At 49.1% G+C, this 20,526-nt stretch overlaps 1 protein-coding gene across 1 annotated transcript in view; it reads right to left on the bottom strand.

Moving 5' to 3' along the window:
- Nucleotides 1-3,905: 3,905 nt before the first annotated feature.
- Nucleotides 3,906-20,526, bottom strand: part of hprt1 (hypoxanthine phosphoribosyltransferase 1) — a 46,327-nt gene continuing 29,706 nt past the window's right edge. The window contains exons 7-9 of the mRNA XM_038775359.1: nt 18,694-18,740; nt 8,671-8,747; nt 3,906-4,151 (exon numbers count right to left, since the gene is read on the bottom strand). Coding sequence (XP_038631287.1) covers nt 4,104-4,151; nt 8,671-8,747; nt 18,694-18,740 — 172 coding nt within the window. The 3' untranslated portion in view covers nt 3,906-4,103. The remainder of the gene's footprint in view (nt 4,152-8,670; nt 8,748-18,693; nt 18,741-20,526) is intronic.

The following is a 20,526-nucleotide window of genomic DNA, read 5'->3' on the forward strand; positions in this document are numbered from 1 at the left end:
AGTCAGGGACCCAGCCGCCTGTATCACAGTCAGGGACCCAGCCGCCTGTATCACAGTCAGGGACCCAGCCGCCTGTATCACAGTCAGGGACCCAGCCGTCTGTATCACAGTCAGGGACCCAGCCGTCAGTATCACAGTCAGGGACCCAGCCGCCTGTATCACAGTCAGGGACCCAGCCGCCTGTATCACAGTCAGGGACCCAGCCGTCTGTATCACAGTCAGGGACCCAGCCGTCTGTATCACAGTCAGGGACCCAGCCGCCTGTATCACAGTCAGGGACCCAGCCGCCTGTATCACAGTCAGGGACCCAGCCGCCTGTATCACAGTCAGGGACCCAGCCGCCTGTATCACAGTCAGGGACCCAGCCGCCTGTATCACAGTCAGGGACCCAGCCGCCTGTATCACAGTCAGGGACCCAGCCGCCTGTATCACAGTCAGGGACCCAGCCGCCTGTATCACAGTCAGGGACCCAGCCGCCTGTATCACAGTCAGGGACCCAGCCGCCTGTATCACAGTCAGGGACCCAGCCGTCTGTATCACAGTCAGGGACCCAGCCGCCTGTATCACAGTCAGGGACCCAGCCGTCTGTATCACAGTCAGGGACCCAGCCGCCTGTATCACAGTCAGGGACCCAGCCGTCTGTATCAGTGTCAGGGACCCAGCCGCCTGTATCACAGTCAGGGACCCAGCCGCCTGTATCACAGTCAGGGACCCAGCCGTCTGTATCACAGTCAGGGACCCAGCCGCCTGTATCACAGTCAGGGACCCAGCCGTCTGTATCACAGTCAGGGACCCAGCCGCCTGTATCACAGTCAGGGACCCAGCCGTCTGTATCAGTGTCAGGGACCCAGCCGCCTGTATCACAGTCAGGGACCCAGCCGTCTGTATCACAGTCAGGGACCCAGCCGTCTGTATCACAGTCAGGGACCCAGCCGTCTGTATCACAGTCAGGGACCCAGCCGTCTGTATCACAGTCAGGGACCCAGCCGTCTGTATCACAGTCAGGGACCCAGCCGCCTGTATCACAGTCAGGGACCCAGCCGCCTGTATCACAGTCAGGGACCCAGCCGCCTGTATCACAGTCAGGGACCCAGCCGCCTGTATCACAGTCAGGGACCCAGCCGTCTGTATCACAGTCAGGGACCCAGCCGTCTGTATCACAGTCAGGGACCCAGCCGTCTGTATCACAGTCAGGGACCCAGCCGCCTGTATCACAGTCAGGGACCCAGCCGCCTGGATCACAGTCAGGGACCCAGCCGTCTGTATCACAGTCAGGGACCCAGCCGTCTGTATCAGTGTCAGGGACCCAGCCGTCTGTATCACAGTCAGGGACCCAGCCGTCTGTATCACAGTCAGGAACCCAGCCGCCTGTATCACAGTCAGGGACCCAGCCGCCTGTATCACAGTCAGGGACCCAGCCGTCTGTATCACAGTCAGGGACCCAGCCGCCTGTATCAGTCAGGGACCCAGCCGTCTGTATCACAGTCAGGGACCCAGCCGTCTGTATCACAGTCAGGGACCCAGCCGTCTGTATCACAGTCAGGGAACCAGCCGTCTGTATCACAGTCAGGGAACCAGCCGTCTGTATCACAGTCAGGGACCCAGCCGCCTGTATCACAGTCAAGGACCCAGCCGCCTGTATCACAGTCAGGGACCCAGCCGCCTGTATCACAGTCAGGGACCCAGCCGCCTGTATCACAGTCAGGGACCCAGCTGCCTGTATCACAGTCAGGGACCCAGCCGTCTGTATCACAGTCAGGGACCCAGCCGCCTGTATCACAGTCAGGGACCCAGCCGCCTGTATCACAGTCAGGGACCCAGCTGCCTGTATCACAGTCAGGAACCCAGCCGCCTGTATCACAGTCAGGGACCCAGCCGCCTGTATCACAGTCAGGGACCCAGCCGTCTGTATCACAGTCAGGGACCCAGCCGCCTGTATCAGTCAGGGACCCAGCCGTCTGTATCACAGTCAGGGACCCAGCCGTCTGTATCACAGTCAGGGACCCAGCCGTCTGTATCACAGTCAGGGAACCAGCCGTCTGTATCACAGTCAGGGACCCAGCCGCCTGTATCACAGTCAAGGACCCAGCCGCCTGTATCACAGTCAGGGACCCAGCCGTCTGTATCACAGTCAGGGACCCAGCCGCCTGTATCACAGTCAGGGACCCAGCTGCCTGTATCAGTCAGGGACCCAGCCGTCTGTATCACAGTCAGGGACCCAGCCGCCTGTATCACAGTCAGGGACCCAGCCGCCTGTATCACAGTCAGGGACCCAGCCGCCTGTATCACAGCCAGGGACCCAGCCGTCTGTATCACAGTCAGGGACCCAGCCGCCTGTATCACAGTCAGGGACCCAGCCGTCTGTATCACAGTCAGGGACCCAGCCGTCTGTATCACAGTCAGGGACCCAGCCGTCTGTATCACTGTCAGGGACCCAGCCGTCTGTATCACAGTCAGGGACCCAGCCGCCTGTATCACAGTCAGGGACCCAGCCGCCTGTGTCACAGTCAGGGACCCAGCCGCCTGTGTCACAGTCAGGGACCCAGCCGTCTGTGTCACAGTCAGGGACCCAGCCGCCTGTATCACAGTCAGGGACCCAGCCGCCTGTATCGGTGTCAGTGACCCAGCCGCCTGTATCACAGTCAGGGACCCAGCCGTCTGTATCAGTGTCAGGGACCCAGCCGCCTGTATCACAGTCAGGGACCCAGCCGCCTGTATCACAGCCAGGGACCCAGCCGTCTGTATCACAGTCAGGGACCCAGCCTAGTGTGGCAGCGCTGGTCACAGGCCTCAGTAGTATCTCAGTAGGCCATTGTTACCAACAGTAGATAGTATTCACAGCACAAAAACAGATCATTTGGTTCAACAGTCGATGCTGAACATCATCTAAATCAATTAACATCTTCTTTTATCCCCTTCTTCAGTATCATATCCAGTGTAGCCAACACTCGGACAGAGCTGGCTAAAGTGAACTGGAAAATTAGATTGTGGGATAGATCTGCAGAGGCAGACATTTAAGGAGCTATTTCAGAATAATCAGAAAATATACATTCCAATGAAAGATACAAAGCAATTGTGATTGTTTCAATTTAATCTCTGATTGGCCTCTATTATTCCTGAAACAGATAAATGCACTTGTTCAAATTCTCTGCAATTTCCTTATTCCCCATTAATTCCCCAGTCTCACCCAACACTGACTTTAGCTACTCTCTTCCTTTTCATATTCTTGCATCAGCTTTTACTGTGTTTTTATATCTCTTGCTAGTTTACTCTTGTACTCCATTGCTCTCTCTATTTTTAATCATCTTTGCTGGTTTCTCATCTCTGGGCTGCAAATAATCCTTGCAGTATTGAATCTTTTTTTTCAATTTGATTCCATTCTAAATTCCATAGTTTGCACAGATGCTTCTCAGTCTTTCTGAATGGAATATATATTTGGGAGTTATTAAATATCTCCTCAATGCTGAAACATGTACAACTGGAGCCAAAATTGTACTGACAAGCCCTGTTGTGGAGGAAGTAACTGGCTGGAAGGAGATGCTGGTCATCAATTCTCCTCTCTTGTTCTCGCTGCCCAGTATAGAGACTACAGCACCCCCCCCCCCCCCCCCCCCCGTCTCAGTGCCACCGCCTTTCATTCTTAGAATGTGAAAGAACCCCTCTCACAGAAAGAACCCCTCTCACAGAAAGAACCCCTCTCACAGAAAGAACCCCTCTCACAGAAAGATCAACTCCAGCAACAGGAGAAAGTCACAGCACAGTATAAAAACCAGCATTGTGAACACATTGACCATTACACTGATTATTGCTACTTCAGGTTCCTATACTGTTTTTCACAAACTGTTTAACATTTGCCAACCTCAAGAAAACACAATTCAGGCAATAACTGGACAACAAAATTGAAATGAGAAAATGCGATGATAGATTCTGGTTTATGTTTTACAATACAAAAATAAAATACTTAAGCATGATCATGATGGGTCCTTAAATATCTAATTCACAGACAGTGTAAAATACACAGCAATGCGTGAGATTATCTTCTACAGCCAGTGTGTTCAGGATTCAACCAACACAGTCTGATATCCATGGAAGTGTCAAACACCTCATGCCTTGTACTTCTCTCTTCCCTTTTCACTGATTACACAAATGTGCTGAAAGAGAAAATTAGGACCAGTGTCAGCCGAACCAGAGGATCCAAATTGCAACAAGCAATGTCTAGTTCACATTAATCATCTGGATTCAGATTTGATGCTGCCAAGTGCAAAGAACATCCACAGATATAAAAAAAACAGGCTCCATGACTTATGAAATAAAGGCAACAAAATGTTAATGATATCGTCAACATGGAGAAAGCAGAGATCAAACTGCACTGGGCTGCAGCCAGATCACACTTTGAAAGTGGGTTGGGTATGGTTCTGGTCAGAGTTACAAGACACGGATTCTGGAGTTGCAGCAAAGCAGGGAGGTGTGTGGGGGCTGATTCCTCCTGTCAGTCACAGTTATCGATCAAAATATCAGCTCAGAGGAAATTTTACAGATGTAAATGAGATGGTTAAGGTAAATGCAGTAAATGATTTTAAAGTTTAGAAGAGGTCAATAGGACAGGTTCAAATAGTAGAAACATAAACCGTACAGAAACAGACTATTCTGTTCAACTGGTTGAAGGCAGTGGTTAACTATCCCAACATTTTCTTCAATCCTCTTCTTCAGAGTTCTAGCCAGTTCTGGACAACACACAGACACAGGGGAGACTGGACAACACACAGACAGGGGGGACTGGACAACACAGACAGGGGGGACTGGACAACACACAGACAGGGGAGACTGGACAACACACAGACACAGGGGGGACTGGACAACACACAGACAGGGGAGACTGGACAACACACAGACACAGGGGGGACTGGACAACACAGACACAGGGGAGACTGGACAACACACAGACACAGGGGGGGACTGGACAACACACAGACACAGGGGAGACTGGACAACACACAGACACAGGGGACACTGGACAACACACAGACACAGGGGAGACTGGACAACACACAGACACAGGGGGGACTGGACAACACACAGACACAGGGGAGACTGGACAACACACAGACAGGGGGGACTGGACAACACACAGACAGGGGACACTGGACAACACAGACACAGGGGGGACTGGACAACACACAGACACAGGGGGGACTGGACAACACACAGACACAGGGGACACTGGACAACACAGACACAGGGGGGACTGGACAACACAGACACAGGGGGGACTGGACAACACACAGACAGGGGGGACTGGACAACACACAGACAGGGGGGACTGGACAACACACAGACAGGGGAGACTGGACAACACACAGACACAGGGGGGACTGGACAACACAGACACAGGGGGGACTGGACAACACAGACACAGGGGGGACTGGACAACACACAGACACAGGGGGGACTGGACAACACACAGACACAGGGGGGACTGGACAACACACAGACAGGGGGGACTGGACAACACACAGACAGGGGGGACTGGACAACACACAGACACAGGGGGGACTGGACAACACACAGACAGGGGGGACTGGACAACACACAGACAGGGGGGGACTGGACAACACACAGACAGGGGGGACTGGACAACACACAGACAGGGGAGACTGGACAACACAGACACAGGGGAGACTGGACAACACACAGACAGAACTGGTTAATGTGAACTTGAAAATGAGGCTATGGGATAGATGAGAAGAGATGCAGTGGCAGACATTTAAGGGAAGATTTCAGAATACTCAATGAAGATACATTCCAATGAGAGAAAGACTGCAAGCTGAGGGAAGAATATTCCAGCCATGGCTAACTAAAAGCAGCAAATTCTTTAAATGGAGAGGGATTGCTGAACTCAGGTACAGAGGGATCTGGGTGTCTTAGTAAATGGATCACCAAACGTTTGTAAGAAAATACAAGAAGTAATTAGGAAGCAAATGTAATGTTGCCGTTTATGATGAGGGTAATGGAATGTAAAAGAAGGGATGTTCTGATAGAGTTGTACAGGGCACATCTGGAGTATAGTGTACAATTTTGGTCTGCTAATTTAAGAAAGATAGCTGTTCATAGAATGTTCACTTGACTGAGGTCCGTGTTGCCAGTGGGGTTGGGGGTGTGCATTATATTATGAAGAAAGGTTGGATGGGGTAATCCTATATCCATTAGAGGTTAGAAGATTGAGATGTGCACTTACTGAAACAAAGGTGCTGAGGGGACTGGACAGGGAGGATGCCGAACAAATGTTTGCCTTTGTGGAAGAATCTAGAACTGGAGGACACAGTTTAAAAGTATGGGGTGTCCCATTTAAGACTGAGATGAGAAGAAGTTTTAGTCTCGCAGAGGGCTGAGAGTCTTTGGAACTCTCTTCCCCAGAGTGGCGGCAGGAGGGTCAGTGAATATTTTTAAGGCAGAGGTAAATAGATTTGAGATTAACGGGGGAATCAAAGGTTATAGAGAGTAGACGGAATGTGGAGTTGAGGCCAGTGATCTGATCCTTAGGAAGTATCGGAAGGCATCAGAGAAGTGCGGAAAAGATTCATGATAATGGTTCCAGGGACCATTACGGGATGTGGGTGTCGCTGGTTAGGCCAGCAATTATTGCCCATCCCTAGTTGCCCTTCAGAAGGTGGTGATGAGCTGCTGCCTTGAACCGCTGCAGTCCTTGAGGTGTGTCCACTGTGCTGTTGGGGAGGGAGTCCCAGCGACATTGAAGGAACGGCCGATGTTTTTCCAAGTCAGGTTGGTGAGTGACTTGGAGGGTTAGGTGGTGGGGTTCCCAGGTATCTGTTACTCTTGTCCTTCTAGATGGTAGTGGTTGTGGGTTTAGAAGGTGTTGCCTTGGTGAGTTACTGCAGTGCATCTTGTAGATGGTACACACGGCTGCCACTGTTCATCGGTGGTGGGGGTTTTGAATGTTTGTGGAAGGGAGAGCAATCAAGCGGGGTTGCTTTGTCCTGGACGGTGTTCAGCTATTTGAGTGTTGTTGGAGCTGCGCACATCCAGGCAAATGGAGAGTATTCCATTACACTCCTGACTTGTGCCTTGTAGATGGTGGACAGGCTTTGGGGAGTCAGGAGGTGAGTTACTCGCCGTACGATTCCGAGCCTTTGACCTGCCCTGGTAGCCACAGTATTAATGTGGCTAGTCCAGTTCAGTTTCTGATCAATAGTAACCCCCAGGATGTTGATAGCGGGGGATTCAGTGATGGTAATGCCATTGAATGTCAAGGGGCGATGGTTAGATCCTCTCTTGTAGGAGATGGTCATTGCCTGCCACGTGTGAGATGCGATGTAACTTGCCACATGTCAGCTCCAAGCCTGGATATCGTCCAGGTCTTGCTGCATTTGGACATGGACTGCTTCATTATCTGAGGAGTCGCAAATGGTGCTGAACATTGTGCAGTCATCTGCAAACATCCCCACTTCTGACCTTATGGTGGAGGGGAGGTCATTGATGAAGCAGCTGAAGATGGTTGGGCCTAGGACACTACCCTGAGGAACTCCTCCAGTGATGTCCTGGAGCTGAGATGATTGACCTCCAACCACCACAACCATCTTCCTTTGTGCCGGGTATGACTCCAACCAGCAGAGAGTTTTCCCCCTGATTCCCACTGACTCCAGTTTAGCTCAGGCTCCTTGATACCAAACTTGGTCAAATGCTGCCTTGATGTCAGCGGCAGTCGCTCTCGCCTCCCCTCTGGCTTCAGCTCCTTTGTCCAGGTTTGAACCAAGGCTGGAGAAGTTTGGTTTGTTATAATTAATGAAGGGAAGACTGGGTGGAACCTTCAAAATCAGGAGGGGCATGGCAGCACCGTGGTTAGCACCGCTGCCTCACGGTGTCGAGGTCCCAGGTTCGATCCCGGCTCAGGGTCACTGTCCGTGTGGAGTATGTACATTCTCCCCGTGTCTGCGGGGTTTCACCCCCACAACCCAAAGATGTGCAGGCTAGGTGGATTGGCCACACTAAATTGCCACTTAATTGGAAAAAATGAATTGGGTAATCAAAATTTATTTTCTTTTAAATAGGGAGGGGCTGGGGCAGAGTAAATGGGAAAAAAAATACTTCCCATTAGCAGAAGGGTCAAGAACCAGACGACAGTGATTGAAAGTGATTTGCAAAAACAGCAATAGTGACATGAGGAAAGGATTTTTTATGCACTGACTGCTTAGGATCTGGAATGCTTGAATGGAGACAAATTCATGATGTGGAGATGCCGGCGTTGGACTGGGGTGAGCACAGTAAGAAGTCTGACAACACCAGGTTAAAGTCCAACAGGTTTGTTTCAGACACTAGCTTTCGGAGCACTGCTCCTTCCTCAGGGGAATGGGCATTCACCTGAGGAAGGAGCAGTGCTCCGAAAGCTAGTGTTTGAAACAAACCTGTTGGACTTTAACCTGGTGCTGTAAGACTTCTTACGGAGACAAATTCAGTCATAGCTTTCAAAAGAAAATTGGGTGAACATCTGAGGAAAAATGTTGGGTCACAGGGAAAGGGTAAGGGAGTGTGGCCAGCAGAGATGCTCCTGCAGAAAGCCCACATACACTAAATGGACCGAATGGCCTCTCTGTGCTGTAATAATTCTATAATTGGCAATGTGCAGTTCCAAATTATACATTGTAAAGTACTTACATTCAAGTCTCTAAAGTATTCATTATAATCGAGTGCGTATCCAACCACAAACTTGTCGGGAACTTCAAAACCAACAACTATAAATAAAATTCCTAGAGGTGAGTGAAAGGCAATAACTAAAATGTTAAACATGGTAACAGTGAAATTAGACTTGCAGCAAGACCACCAATATTGTAACTCCCACCCTAGCATAGTCTGAACCACAGTTCTGTGGGTGCAGGACCCACAGTCCCTTCCTTTAATCCCATTTCTTAACATCTACAATGGTGGAGCTACCAAAACACCAGAAAAAAATTATTGATACTTCCAATTTCACCCAAGCTTCAATAAGCACATGGAACACACAAATACTGACTTCCTCATGGAACAGCCAAATACTGACCCTCCTCATGGAACAGCCAAATACTGACCCTCCTCATGGAACAGCCAAATACTGAACCTCCTCATGGAACAGCCAAATACTGACCCTCCTCATGGAACAGCCAAATACTGACCTCCTCATGGAACAGCCAAATACTGACCTCCTCATGGAACACCCAAATACTGACCCTCCTCATGGAACAGCCAAATACTGACCTCCTCATGGAACAGCCAAATACTGACCTCCTCATGGAACAGCCAAATACTGACCCTCCTCATGGAACAGCCAAATACTGACCTCCTCATGGAACAGCCAAATACTGACTTCCTCATGGAACAGCCAAATACTGACCCTCCTCATGGAACAGCCAAATACTGACCGTCCTCATGGAACAGCCAAATACTGACCCTCCTCATGGAACAGCCAAATACTGACCTCCTCATGGAACAGCCAAATACTGACCTCCTCATGGAACAGCCAAATACTGACCGTCCTCATGGAACAGCCAAATACTGACCTCCTCATGGAACACCTAAATACTGACCTCCTCATGGAACAGCCAAATACTGACCTCCTCATGGAACACCCAAATACTGACCTCATTGACACCCAAATACTGACTTCCCCATGGAACAGCCAAATACTGACTTCCCCATGGAACACCCAAATACTGATTTAATTTCGTACTGCAGAAATGGTCCGTGATAGGGGGAATTAATGCCAGTCCTCGGAGTTTAATTCAAAATACCTGGGTTTAAATGGAAATTATTCTCAGCAACATTGCCCAGAACTTTTTCTTTTGATGGATATATTTAAGCACTTGGTCCTCTCAGTAACTTTGAAAAAAAATTAAAATTTTATTCTCCTTTTTCACATTTTCTCCCAATTCACACCCACCAACAATAAGCAGTAACGAATACAATGTCCATATAAACAATAGCAATCCCATTCTCCCACCAAACCCTCAAACAACAGCTCGCATGTTAACAAACAAATAACAAAAAGGAATCAGGAATCACCCATAGTCACCATTAGCGCACACAGTCCCCCTCCCCCCAACCCTAATGTTCGATGTGATCCAATTCTTCAAAGTGCATAAAGGGCAGCACAAGTGGATAGCACTGTGGCTTCACAGCGTCAGAGTCCAGGTTCGATTCCCCACTGGGTCACCGTCTGTGTGGATCTGCACGTTCTCCTCCTGTCTGCAGGGTTTCCTCCGGGTGCTCCGGTTTCCTCCCACAGTCCAGAGATGTGCAGGTTAGGTGGATTGGCCATGATAAATTGCCCTTCGTAACCAAAAAGGTTGGGAGGGGTTATTGGGTTACGGGGATAGGGTGGAAGTGAGGGCTTAAGTGGGTCGGTGCAGACTCGATGGGCCGAATGGCCTCCTTCTGCACTGTATGTTCTATGTCCTATAATGAGTAACACCCATGAACATAGAAAATACAGCACAGAACAGGCCCTTTGGCCCACGATGTTGTGCCGAACTTTTGTCCTAGATGAAGAACAAATTAATCTACACCCCATCATTCTACCATAATCCATGTACCTATCCAATAGCCGCTTGAAGGTCCCCAATGTTTCCGACTCAACTACTTCCACAGGCAGTGCATTCCATGCCCCCACTACTCTCTGGGTAAAGAACCTACCTCTGACATCCCCCTAAATCTCCCACCATTTACCTTAAATTTATGTCCCCTTGTAATGGTTTGTTCCATCTAGAGAAAAAGTCTCTGACTGTCTATATTCCCCTGATCATCTTATAAACCTCTATCAAGTCACCCCCTCATCCTTCTACGTTCTAATGAGAAAAGGCCTAGCACCCTCAACTTTTCCTTGTAAGACCTACTCTCCATTCCAGGCAACATCCTGGTAAATCTCCTTTGCACCTTTTCCAAAGCTTCCTAAAATGAGGCAACCAGAACTGCACACAGTACTCCAAATGTGGCCTGACCAAGGTTTTGTACAGCTGCATCATCACCTCACGGCTCTTAAATTCAATCCCTCTGCTAATGAATGCGAGCACACTATATGCCTTCTTCACAGCTCTATCCACTTGAGTGACAACTTTCAAAGATCTATGAACATAGACCCCAAGATATCTCTGCTCCTCCACATTGCCAAGAACCCTACCGTTAACCCTGTATTCCGCATTCATATTTGTCCTTCCAAAATGGACAACCTCACAATTGACAGGGTTAAACTCCATCTGCCACTTCTCAGCCCAGCTCTGCATCCTATCTATGTCTCTTTGCAGCCGACAACAGCCCTCCTCACTATCCACAACTCCACCAATCTTCATATCGTCTGCAAATTGACTGAACCACGCTTCAATTCCCTCATCCAAGTCATTAATGAAAATCACAAACAGCAGAGGACCCAGAACTGATCCCTGCGGTACACCACTGGTAACTGGGCTCCAGGCTGAATACTTGCCACCCACCACCACTCTCTGTCTTCTATCGGTTAGCCAGTTCGTTTTCCAACTGGCCACATTTCCAACTATCCCATGCCTCCTTACTTTCTGCATAAGCCTACAATGGGGAACCTTATCAAATGCCTTACTAAAATTCATGTACACTACATCCACTGCTTTACCTTCATCCACATGCTTGGTCACCTCCTCAAAGAAGTCAATAAGACTTGTAAGGCAAGACCTACCCCTCACAAATCCGTGCTGACTATCCCTAATCAAGCAGTGTCTTTCCAGATGCTCAGAAATCCTATCCCTCAGTACCCTTTCCATTACTTTGCCTACCACCGAAGTAAGACTAACTGGCCTGTAATTCCCATGGTTATCCCTATTCCCTTTTTTGAACAGGGGCACGACATTCGCCACTCTCCAATCCTCTGGTACCACCCCTGTTGACAGTGAGGACGAAAAGATCATTGCCAACGGCTCTGCAATTTCATTTCTTGCTTCCCATAGAATCCTTGGATATATCCCGTCAGGCCCAGGGGACTTGTCTATCCTCAAGTTTTTCAAAATGCCCAACACATCTTCCTTCCTAACAAGTATCTCCTCGAGCTTACCAGTCTGTTTCACACTGTCCACTCCAACAATATGGCCCCTCTCATTCGTAAATACTGAAGAAAAGTACACGTTCAAGACCTCTCCTATCTCTTCTGACTCAATACACAATCTCCCGCTACTGTCCTTGATCGGACCCACCCTCGCTCTAGTCATTCTCATATTTCTCACATATGCGTAAAAGGCCTTGGGGTTTTCCTTGATCCTACCTGCCAAAGATTTTCCATGCCCTCGCTTAGTTCTCCTAATCCCTTTCTTCAGTTCCCTCCTGGATATCTTGTATCCCTCCAGCGCCCTGTCTGAACCTTGTTTCCTCAGCCTTACATAAGTCTACTTCTTCCTCTTAACAAGACATTCAACCTCTCTTGTCAACCATGGTTCCCTCACTCGACCATCTCTTTCCTGCCTGACAGGGACATACATATCAAGGACACGTAGTATCTGTTCCTTGAACAAGTTCCACATTTCAATTGTGTCCTTCCTGACAGCCTATGTTCCCAACTTATGCACTTCAATTCTTGTCTGACAGCATCGTATTTACCCTTCCCCTAATTGTAAACCTTGCCCTGTTGCACGCACCTATCCCTCTCCATAACTAAAGTGAAAGTCACAGAATTGTCACTACCTCCAAAATGTTCCCCCACTAACAAATCTATCACCTGCCCTGGTTCATTACCAAGTACCAAATCCAATATGGCCTCCCCTCTGGTCGGACAATCTGTGTTAGAAAAGCTTCCTGGACACACTGCACAAACAGCACCCCATCCAAACTATTTGATCTAAAGAGTTACCACTCAATATTTGGGCAGTTGAAGTCATCCATGACTACAATCCTGTGACTTCTGCAGCTTTCCAAAATCTGTTTCCCAATCTCTTCCTCCACATCTCTGCTGCTATTGGGGGGCCTATAGAAAATTCCCAACAAGGTGACTGCTCCTTTCCTATTTCTGCCTTCAACCCATATTACCTCAGTAGGCAGATCCCCCTCGAACTGCCTTTCTGAAGCTGTTATACTATCCCTAATTAATAATGCAACCCCACCCACCTATTTTACCACCCTCCCTAATCTTATTGAAACATCTATAACCAGGAACCTCCAACAACCATTTCTGCCCCTCTTCTATCCAAGTTTCCGTGATGGCCACCACATCGTAGTCCCAAGTACCGATCCATGCCTTAAGTTTACCCACCTTATTCCTGATGCTTCTTGCGTTGAAGTATACACACTTCAACCCATCTCCTTGCCTGCAAGTACTCTCCTTTGTCAGTGTTACCTTCCCCACTGCATCAATACGTGCTTTGGCGTCCTGAATATCGGCTTCCTTAGTTGCTGGACTACAAGTCCGGTTCCCATTCCCCTGCCAAATTAGTTTAAACCCTCCCGAAGAGTACTAGAAAACCTCCCTCCCAGGATATTGGTGCCCCTCTGGTTCGGATGCAACTCATCCTACTAGTACAGGTCCCACCTACCCCAGAATGCGCTCCAATTATCCAAATACCTGAAGCCCTCCTTCCTACACCATTCCTGCAGCCACGTGTTCAACTGCACTCTCTCCCTATTCCTAGCTTCGCTATCACGTGGCACCGGCAACAAACCAGAGATGACAACTCTGTCTGTCCTGGCTTTTAACTTCCAGCCTTTATTACATCCACACTCCTTTTCCTACCTACGTCGTTGGTACCAATGTGCACCACGACTTCTGACTGCTCACCCTCCCCCTTCAGGATCCTGAAGACACGATCCGAGACATCCCTGGCCCTGGCACCCAGGAGGCAACATACCTTCTGGGAGTCTCGCTCGCGACCACAGAATCTCCTAACTATTCCCCTGACCATTGAGGCCCCTATCACTATCGCTTTTTTATTCTTACCTGCTCCCTTCCCTTCCCTTCTGAGCCTCAGAGCCAGACTCAGTGCCAGAGACCTGGCCGCTAGGGCCTTCCCCCGGTAGGTCATCCCCCCCCAACAGCATCCAAAATGGTATACTTGTTTTGAAGGGAACGGCCACGAGGGATCCCTGCACTGTCTGCCCGTTCGGTTTCTTTCCCCTGACTGTAACCCAGCTACTCTTGTCCTGTACCTTGGGTGTGGCTACCTGCCTGTAACTCTTCTCTATTACCCCCTCTGCCTCCCGGATGATCCGAAGTTCATCCAGCTCCAGTTCCCTAACTCTGTCTCCGAGGAGCTGGAGTTGGGTGCACTTCCCGCAGGTATAGTCAGCGGGGACACCAGTGGTATCCCTCACCTCCCACATCCTACAGGAGGATCATGCCACTGCCCTAGCCTCCATCCCCTCTTACCTTACAGAATACAGCTGCACTGTGGACCAACTGGAACTCCGCCCTCCGACTCTGCTCCCAGTCAGCTGTACTCTCGGTAAACTCCCGGCTCCCTTCTTGCTCTTTGAGGAAATGTAGGAAATGAAATAAAAAGGAGCACCTTACTCCCTCCTCACCTAACTCCCTCAGTCACCAAACTCTCACTACAGCACTCAAATGCACCCATATTCAGCACTCCCTCAGTCACCAAACTCTCACTATAGCACTCAAATGCACCCAAATTCAGCACTCCCTCAGTCACCAAACTCTCACTATAGCACTGAAATGCACCCAAATTCAGCACTCCCTCAGTCACCAAACTCTCACTATAGCACTCAAATGCACCCAAATTCAGCACTCCCTCAGTCACCAAACTCTCACTATAGCACTGAAATGCACCCAAACTCTCACTATAGCACTCAAATGCACCCAAATTCAGCACTCAGTGCAAACATAGTCTGCACTGCAGCTGGCTCACCTTTATACTGTGAACCCAACCTCTGAAAACTGGCCTAATCCAATTTCTAATTAACAAGCTCCAGCTGCAAGTACTTACAAGTAGAATCTTTGTTTAAAGCTGATTGAAAATTCACCTTCTTCTCAAACAAACAGCAACTTTTAAGTTAATTAACTAAATAAAAGACTAGACTTTAGATAAAAATAAAAAAAACCTTAATATCCCTCAGTCACCAAACTCTCACTACAGCACTCAAATGCACCCAAATTCAGCACTCAGTGCAAAACCTGAATTGTCGAACCCCTCCATCCTTCCCCTCAGTTCAGATTTGACCTTTTCAAGCGTTAGGAATTCCAGCAGGTTCCCCCCGCCACGCCAGGGTGGAGAGGTTGCTCTCCACCCTAACAGGATCCGCCAACGAGGCAAAGTCTACAACATCTGTCTCCGCGCCCGTTTCCAACCCCGGCTGGTCCGACACCCAGAATATGGCCTCCCGAGGGCCCGGGTCCAGTTTCACGTGTACCGCTTTAGAGATTACCCTAAACACCTCCTTCCAGTAATCCTCCAGCTTTGGACAGGACCAGAACATACGAATGTGGTTTGCGGCTCTTCCCCCCCCCCCCCCCCCCCCCCCCCCCCTCCCCCCAACCAACAAAGTTCTTAAAAATCTTCTATCCCCTCAAAAAGCCGGCTCATCCTCGCCCTTATAAGGTGCGCCCTATATACCACCTTCAGCTGTATCAGCCCCAACCTCGCACACGAGGTGGAGGCATTCACCCTCTGGAGCATCTCACACCAGAACCCCGAGAACATTACAGCGCAGTACAGGCCCTTCGGCCCTCGATGTTGCGCCGACCTGCGAAACCACTCTAAAGCCCATCTACACTATTGCCTTATCATCCATATGTCTATCCAATGGCCATTTGTATGCGTTTAGTGTTGGCGAGTCCACTACTGTTGCTGGCAGGGCATTCCACGCCCTTACTACTCTCTGAGTAAAGAACCTACCTCTGACATCTGCCCTATATCTATCTCCCCTCAATTTAAAGCTATGTCCCCTCGTGCTAGACATCACCATCCAAGGAAAAAGGCTCTCACTGTCCACCCTATCTAATCCTCTGATCATCTTGTATGCCTCAATTAACTCACCTCTTAATATTCTTCTCTCTGACGAAAACAGCCTTAAGTCCTCAACCTTTCCTCATAAGAACATCCCTCCATACCAGGCAACATTCTGGTAAATCTCCTCTGCACCATTTCCAATGCTTCCACATCCTTCCTATAATGCGGCGACCAGAACTGCACGCAATACTCCAAACACCGAGATATCTCTGCTCATCCACACTACCAAGAATCTTACCATTAGCCCAGTACTCTGTCTTCCTGTTACTCCTTCCAAAATGAATCACCTCACACTTTTCTGCATTAAACTCCATTTGCCACCTCTCAGCCCAACTCTGCAGCTTATCTACGTCCCTCTGTAACCTGCAACATCCTTCCGCACTGTCCACAACTCCACCGACTTTAGTGTCATCTGCAAATTTACTCACCCATCCTTCTACGCCCTCCTCCAGGTCATTTATAAAAATGACAAACAGCAGTGGCCCCAAAACAGATCCTTGTGGTACACTGAACTCCAGGCTGAACATTTCCCATCAACCACCACCCTCTGTCTTCTTACAGCGAGCCAATTTCTGATCCAAACTGCTAAATCACCCTGAATCCCATGCCTCCGTATTTTCTGCAATAGCCTACCGTGGGGAACCTTATCAAACGCTTTACTGAAATCCATATACACCACATCAACTGCTTTACCCTCGTCCACCTGTTTGGTCACCTCAAAGAACTCAATAAGGTTTGTGAGGCACAACCTACCCTTCACAAAACCGTGTTGACTATCCCTAATCAAATGATTTCTTTCTAGATGATTATAAATCCTATCTCTTATAAAACTTTCCCAGACTTTGCCCACAACAGAAGTAAGGCTCACTGGTCTACAGTTACCGGGGTTGTCTCTACTCCCCTTCTTGAACAAGAGGACATTTGGTATCCTCCAGTCTTTTGGCACTATTCCTGTAGACAATGATGACATAAAGATCAAAGCCAAAGGCTCAGCAATCTCCTCCTCAGCTTCCCAGAGAATCCTAGGATAAACCCCATCCGGCCCAGGGGACTTATCTATTTTTACACTTTCCAGAATTGCTAACACCTCTTCCTTATGAACCTCAAGCCCTTCTAGTCTAGTAGCCTGTAACTCAGTATTCTCCTCGACAACATTGTCTGTTTCCTCCATGAATACTGACGCAAAATATTCATTTAGCACCTCTCCTATCTCCTCTGACTCCACGCACAACTTCCCACTACTGTCCTTGACTGGCCCTACTCTTACCCTGGTCATTCTTTTATTCCTGACATACCTATACAAAGCTTTAGGGTTATCCTTGATCATACCTGCCAAAGACTTCTCATGTCCCCTACTGGCTCTGCTTATCTCTCTCTTTAGGTCCTTCCTAGCTAACTTGTAACTCTCGAGCGCCCTATCTGAACCTTCACGTCTCATCTTTACATAAGCCTCCTTCTTCCTCTTGACAAGTGATTCAACTACTTTAGTAAACCATGGTTCCCTCGCTCGACCACTTCCTCCCTGCCTGACAGGTACATACTTATCAAGGACACGCAGTAGCTGTTCCTTGAATGAGCTCCACATTTCCATTGTGTCCATCCCCTGCAGTTTCCTTTCCCAACCTGTGCATCTTAAGTCTTGCCTAATCACAAAATTGCCTTCCCACAGCTATAACTCTTGCCTTGCGGTGCATACCTATCCCTTTCCATCGCTAAAGTAAACGTAACTGAATTGTGGTCACTATAACCAAAGTGCTCACCTACCTCCAAATCTAACACCTGTCCTGGTTCATTACCCAGTACCAAATCCAATGTGGCCTCGCCTCTTGTTGGCCTATCTACATACTGTGTCAGGAAACCCTCCTGCACACATTGGACAAAAACGGACCCACCTAAAGTACTCGATCTTTAGCGTTTCCAGTCAATATTTGGAAAGTTAAAGTCCCCTATAACAACTACCCTATTACTTTCGCTCCTATCCAGAATCATCTTTGCAATCCTTTCCTCTACATCTCTGGAACTTTTCGGAGGCCTATAAAAAACTCCCAACAGGGTGACCTCTCCTTTCCTGTTTCTAACCTCAGTCCATACTACCTCAGTAGACGAGTCCTCATCAAACGTCCTTTCTGCCATCGTAATACGTCCATGACTAACAATGCCATCCCTCCCCCTCTTTTACCACCTTCCCTGAGCTTACTGAAATATCTAAACCCCGGCACCTGCAACAACCATTCCTGTCCCTGCTCTATCCATGTCTCCGAAATGGCCACAACATCGAAGTCCCAGGTACCAACCCATGCTGCAAGCTCACCCACCTTATTCCGGATGCTCCTGGCGTTGAAGTAGACCCACTTTAATTAAACCACCTTGCTGCCTGCCGGTACACTCCTGCAACTTTGAAACCTTACTCATGACCTCACTACTCTCAACCTCCTGTATACTGGAGCTACAATTCAGGTTCCCAACCCCCTGCTGAATTAGTTTAAACCCTCCCGAAGAGCATTAGCTCCATACCCTCTCCCAACTCTTCCTCCCACTTTGCCTTGATTCCATGCAGCGGTGCCTTCTTCTCTCCCAAAATAGCCCAGTAAACCACCAACACTACCCCCCCTTCTCCAGTCCCCCTGTCGTCAGCACCTCCCCCAGCACCTCCTACAGCAATGTGGAGGTCGGCTCCACCAGAAGCTCTGCTTTGCAGGTCAACAAGCATTCTGATTTTAAACACATTACTCACAGTCTGGTCGATAGCCCACACTTCGTGGCGTTCGTTTTACCAGCAGACTATAAAGAAGGAAGAGAGTTATTGGAATGATATTGTCAAATAGAGTCATACAGCACAGTCTCCTCTGCTCCAAGGAAAACAATCCCAGTCTATCCAATCCCTCTTCATAACTAACACTCTCCAGCCCAGGCAACATCCTGGTAAATCTCCTCTGCTCCCTTTCCAGTGCCATCACATCCCTCCTACAACCCTTTTGGTGTAACTTTTGTCCTGGGAGAAGAGGAAAAATCCTCTGAAGACAGGGATGAGGAAGGGATGGGGAGATGGCAATGACAGGGATGAGGAAGGGATGGGGAGATGGCAATGACAGGGATGAGGAAGGGATGGGGAGATGGCAATGACAGGGATGAGGAAGGGATGGGGAGATGGCAATGACAGGGATGAGGAAGGGGTGGGGAGATGGCAATGACAGGGATGAGGAAGGGATGGGGAGATGGCAATGACAGGGATGAGGAAGGGATGGGGAGATGGCAATGACAGGGATGAGGAAGGGATGGGGGAGATGGCAATGACAGGGATGAGGAAGGGATGGGGGAGATGGCAATGACAGGGATGAGGAAGGGATGGGGGAGATGGCAATGACAGGGATGAGGAAGGGATGGGGGAGATGGCAATGACAGGGATGAGGAAGGGATGGGGGAGATGGCAATGACAGGGATGAGGAAGGGATGGGGGAGATGGCAATGACAGGGATGAGGAAGGGATGTGGGAGATGGCAATGACAGGGATGAGGAAGGGATGGGGGAGATGGCAATGACAGGGATGAGGAAGGGATGGGGGAGATGGCAATGACAGGGATGAGGAAGGGATGTGGGAGATGGCAATGACAGGGATGAGGAAGGGATGGGGGAGATGGCAATGACAGGGATGAGGAAGGGATGGGGGAGATGGCAATGACAGGGATGAGGAAGGGATGGGGGAGATGGCAATGACAGTGGACTGGTAAAGCAGAGACCCAGGTTAATGCTCTAACATCCAACCATGGTACCTGTTACAAGTAATAAAATCTGGAATTGAAAGCGATTCTCAGTAATGATGACCATGAAAGTATTGTCGATTGTTGTAAAACCCCATCTGGTTGACTAATGCCCTTCAGGGTAGAATATCCCTGAACTGGTCTCCAGATCCACAGAAATGTGGTTGACTCTGAAATGGATCAGCAGGTCACTCAGTTCAAGGGCAATTATGGTAGCATTGTGGATAGCACAATTGCTTCACAGCTCCAGGGTCCCAGGTTCGATTCCCGGCTGGGTCACTGTCTGTGCGGAGTCTGCACGTTCTCCCCGTGTCTGTGTGGGTTTCCTCCGGGTACTCCGGTTTCCTCCCACAGTCCAAAGATGTTCAGGTTAGGTGGATTGACCATGATAAATTGCCCCTTTGTGTCCAAAAAGGTTAGGTTAGGTTTGGTGGGGTTTCTGGGATAGGGGGAGGTGTGGGCTTAAGTAGGGTACTCTTTCCAAGAGCTGGTGCAGACTCGATGGGCCGAATGGCCTCCTTCTGCACTGTAAATTCTATGAAAATTCGGGATGGACAACATATTCTGACCTCATGGTGAACACATACGTGCAGTGCGGTCAGCGTAATTTGAAGGTGTACCTGTGCAAGAGACCCGAGGTGTTCAAATGAAGGCAAGCATCCAGCAGAGGGCAGCAGAGCGGAGCTACTGATTGGCTGTTCCGGGGAGATTTGCATACGAGCAGTGCTTTCAGCCTAATTTGAAGGTGGTTTGTGAAGGGGCTGTTGTCAAGTGACAGTTAAACCCGAAACACTTCCTCAGTGTTTCCC

This window comes from Scyliorhinus canicula, chromosome 17 (genome assembly GCF_902713615.1).
Source record: "Scyliorhinus canicula chromosome 17, sScyCan1.1, whole genome shotgun sequence".
Lineage (NCBI taxonomy): Eukaryota > Metazoa > Chordata > Chondrichthyes > Carcharhiniformes > Scyliorhinidae > Scyliorhinus > Scyliorhinus canicula.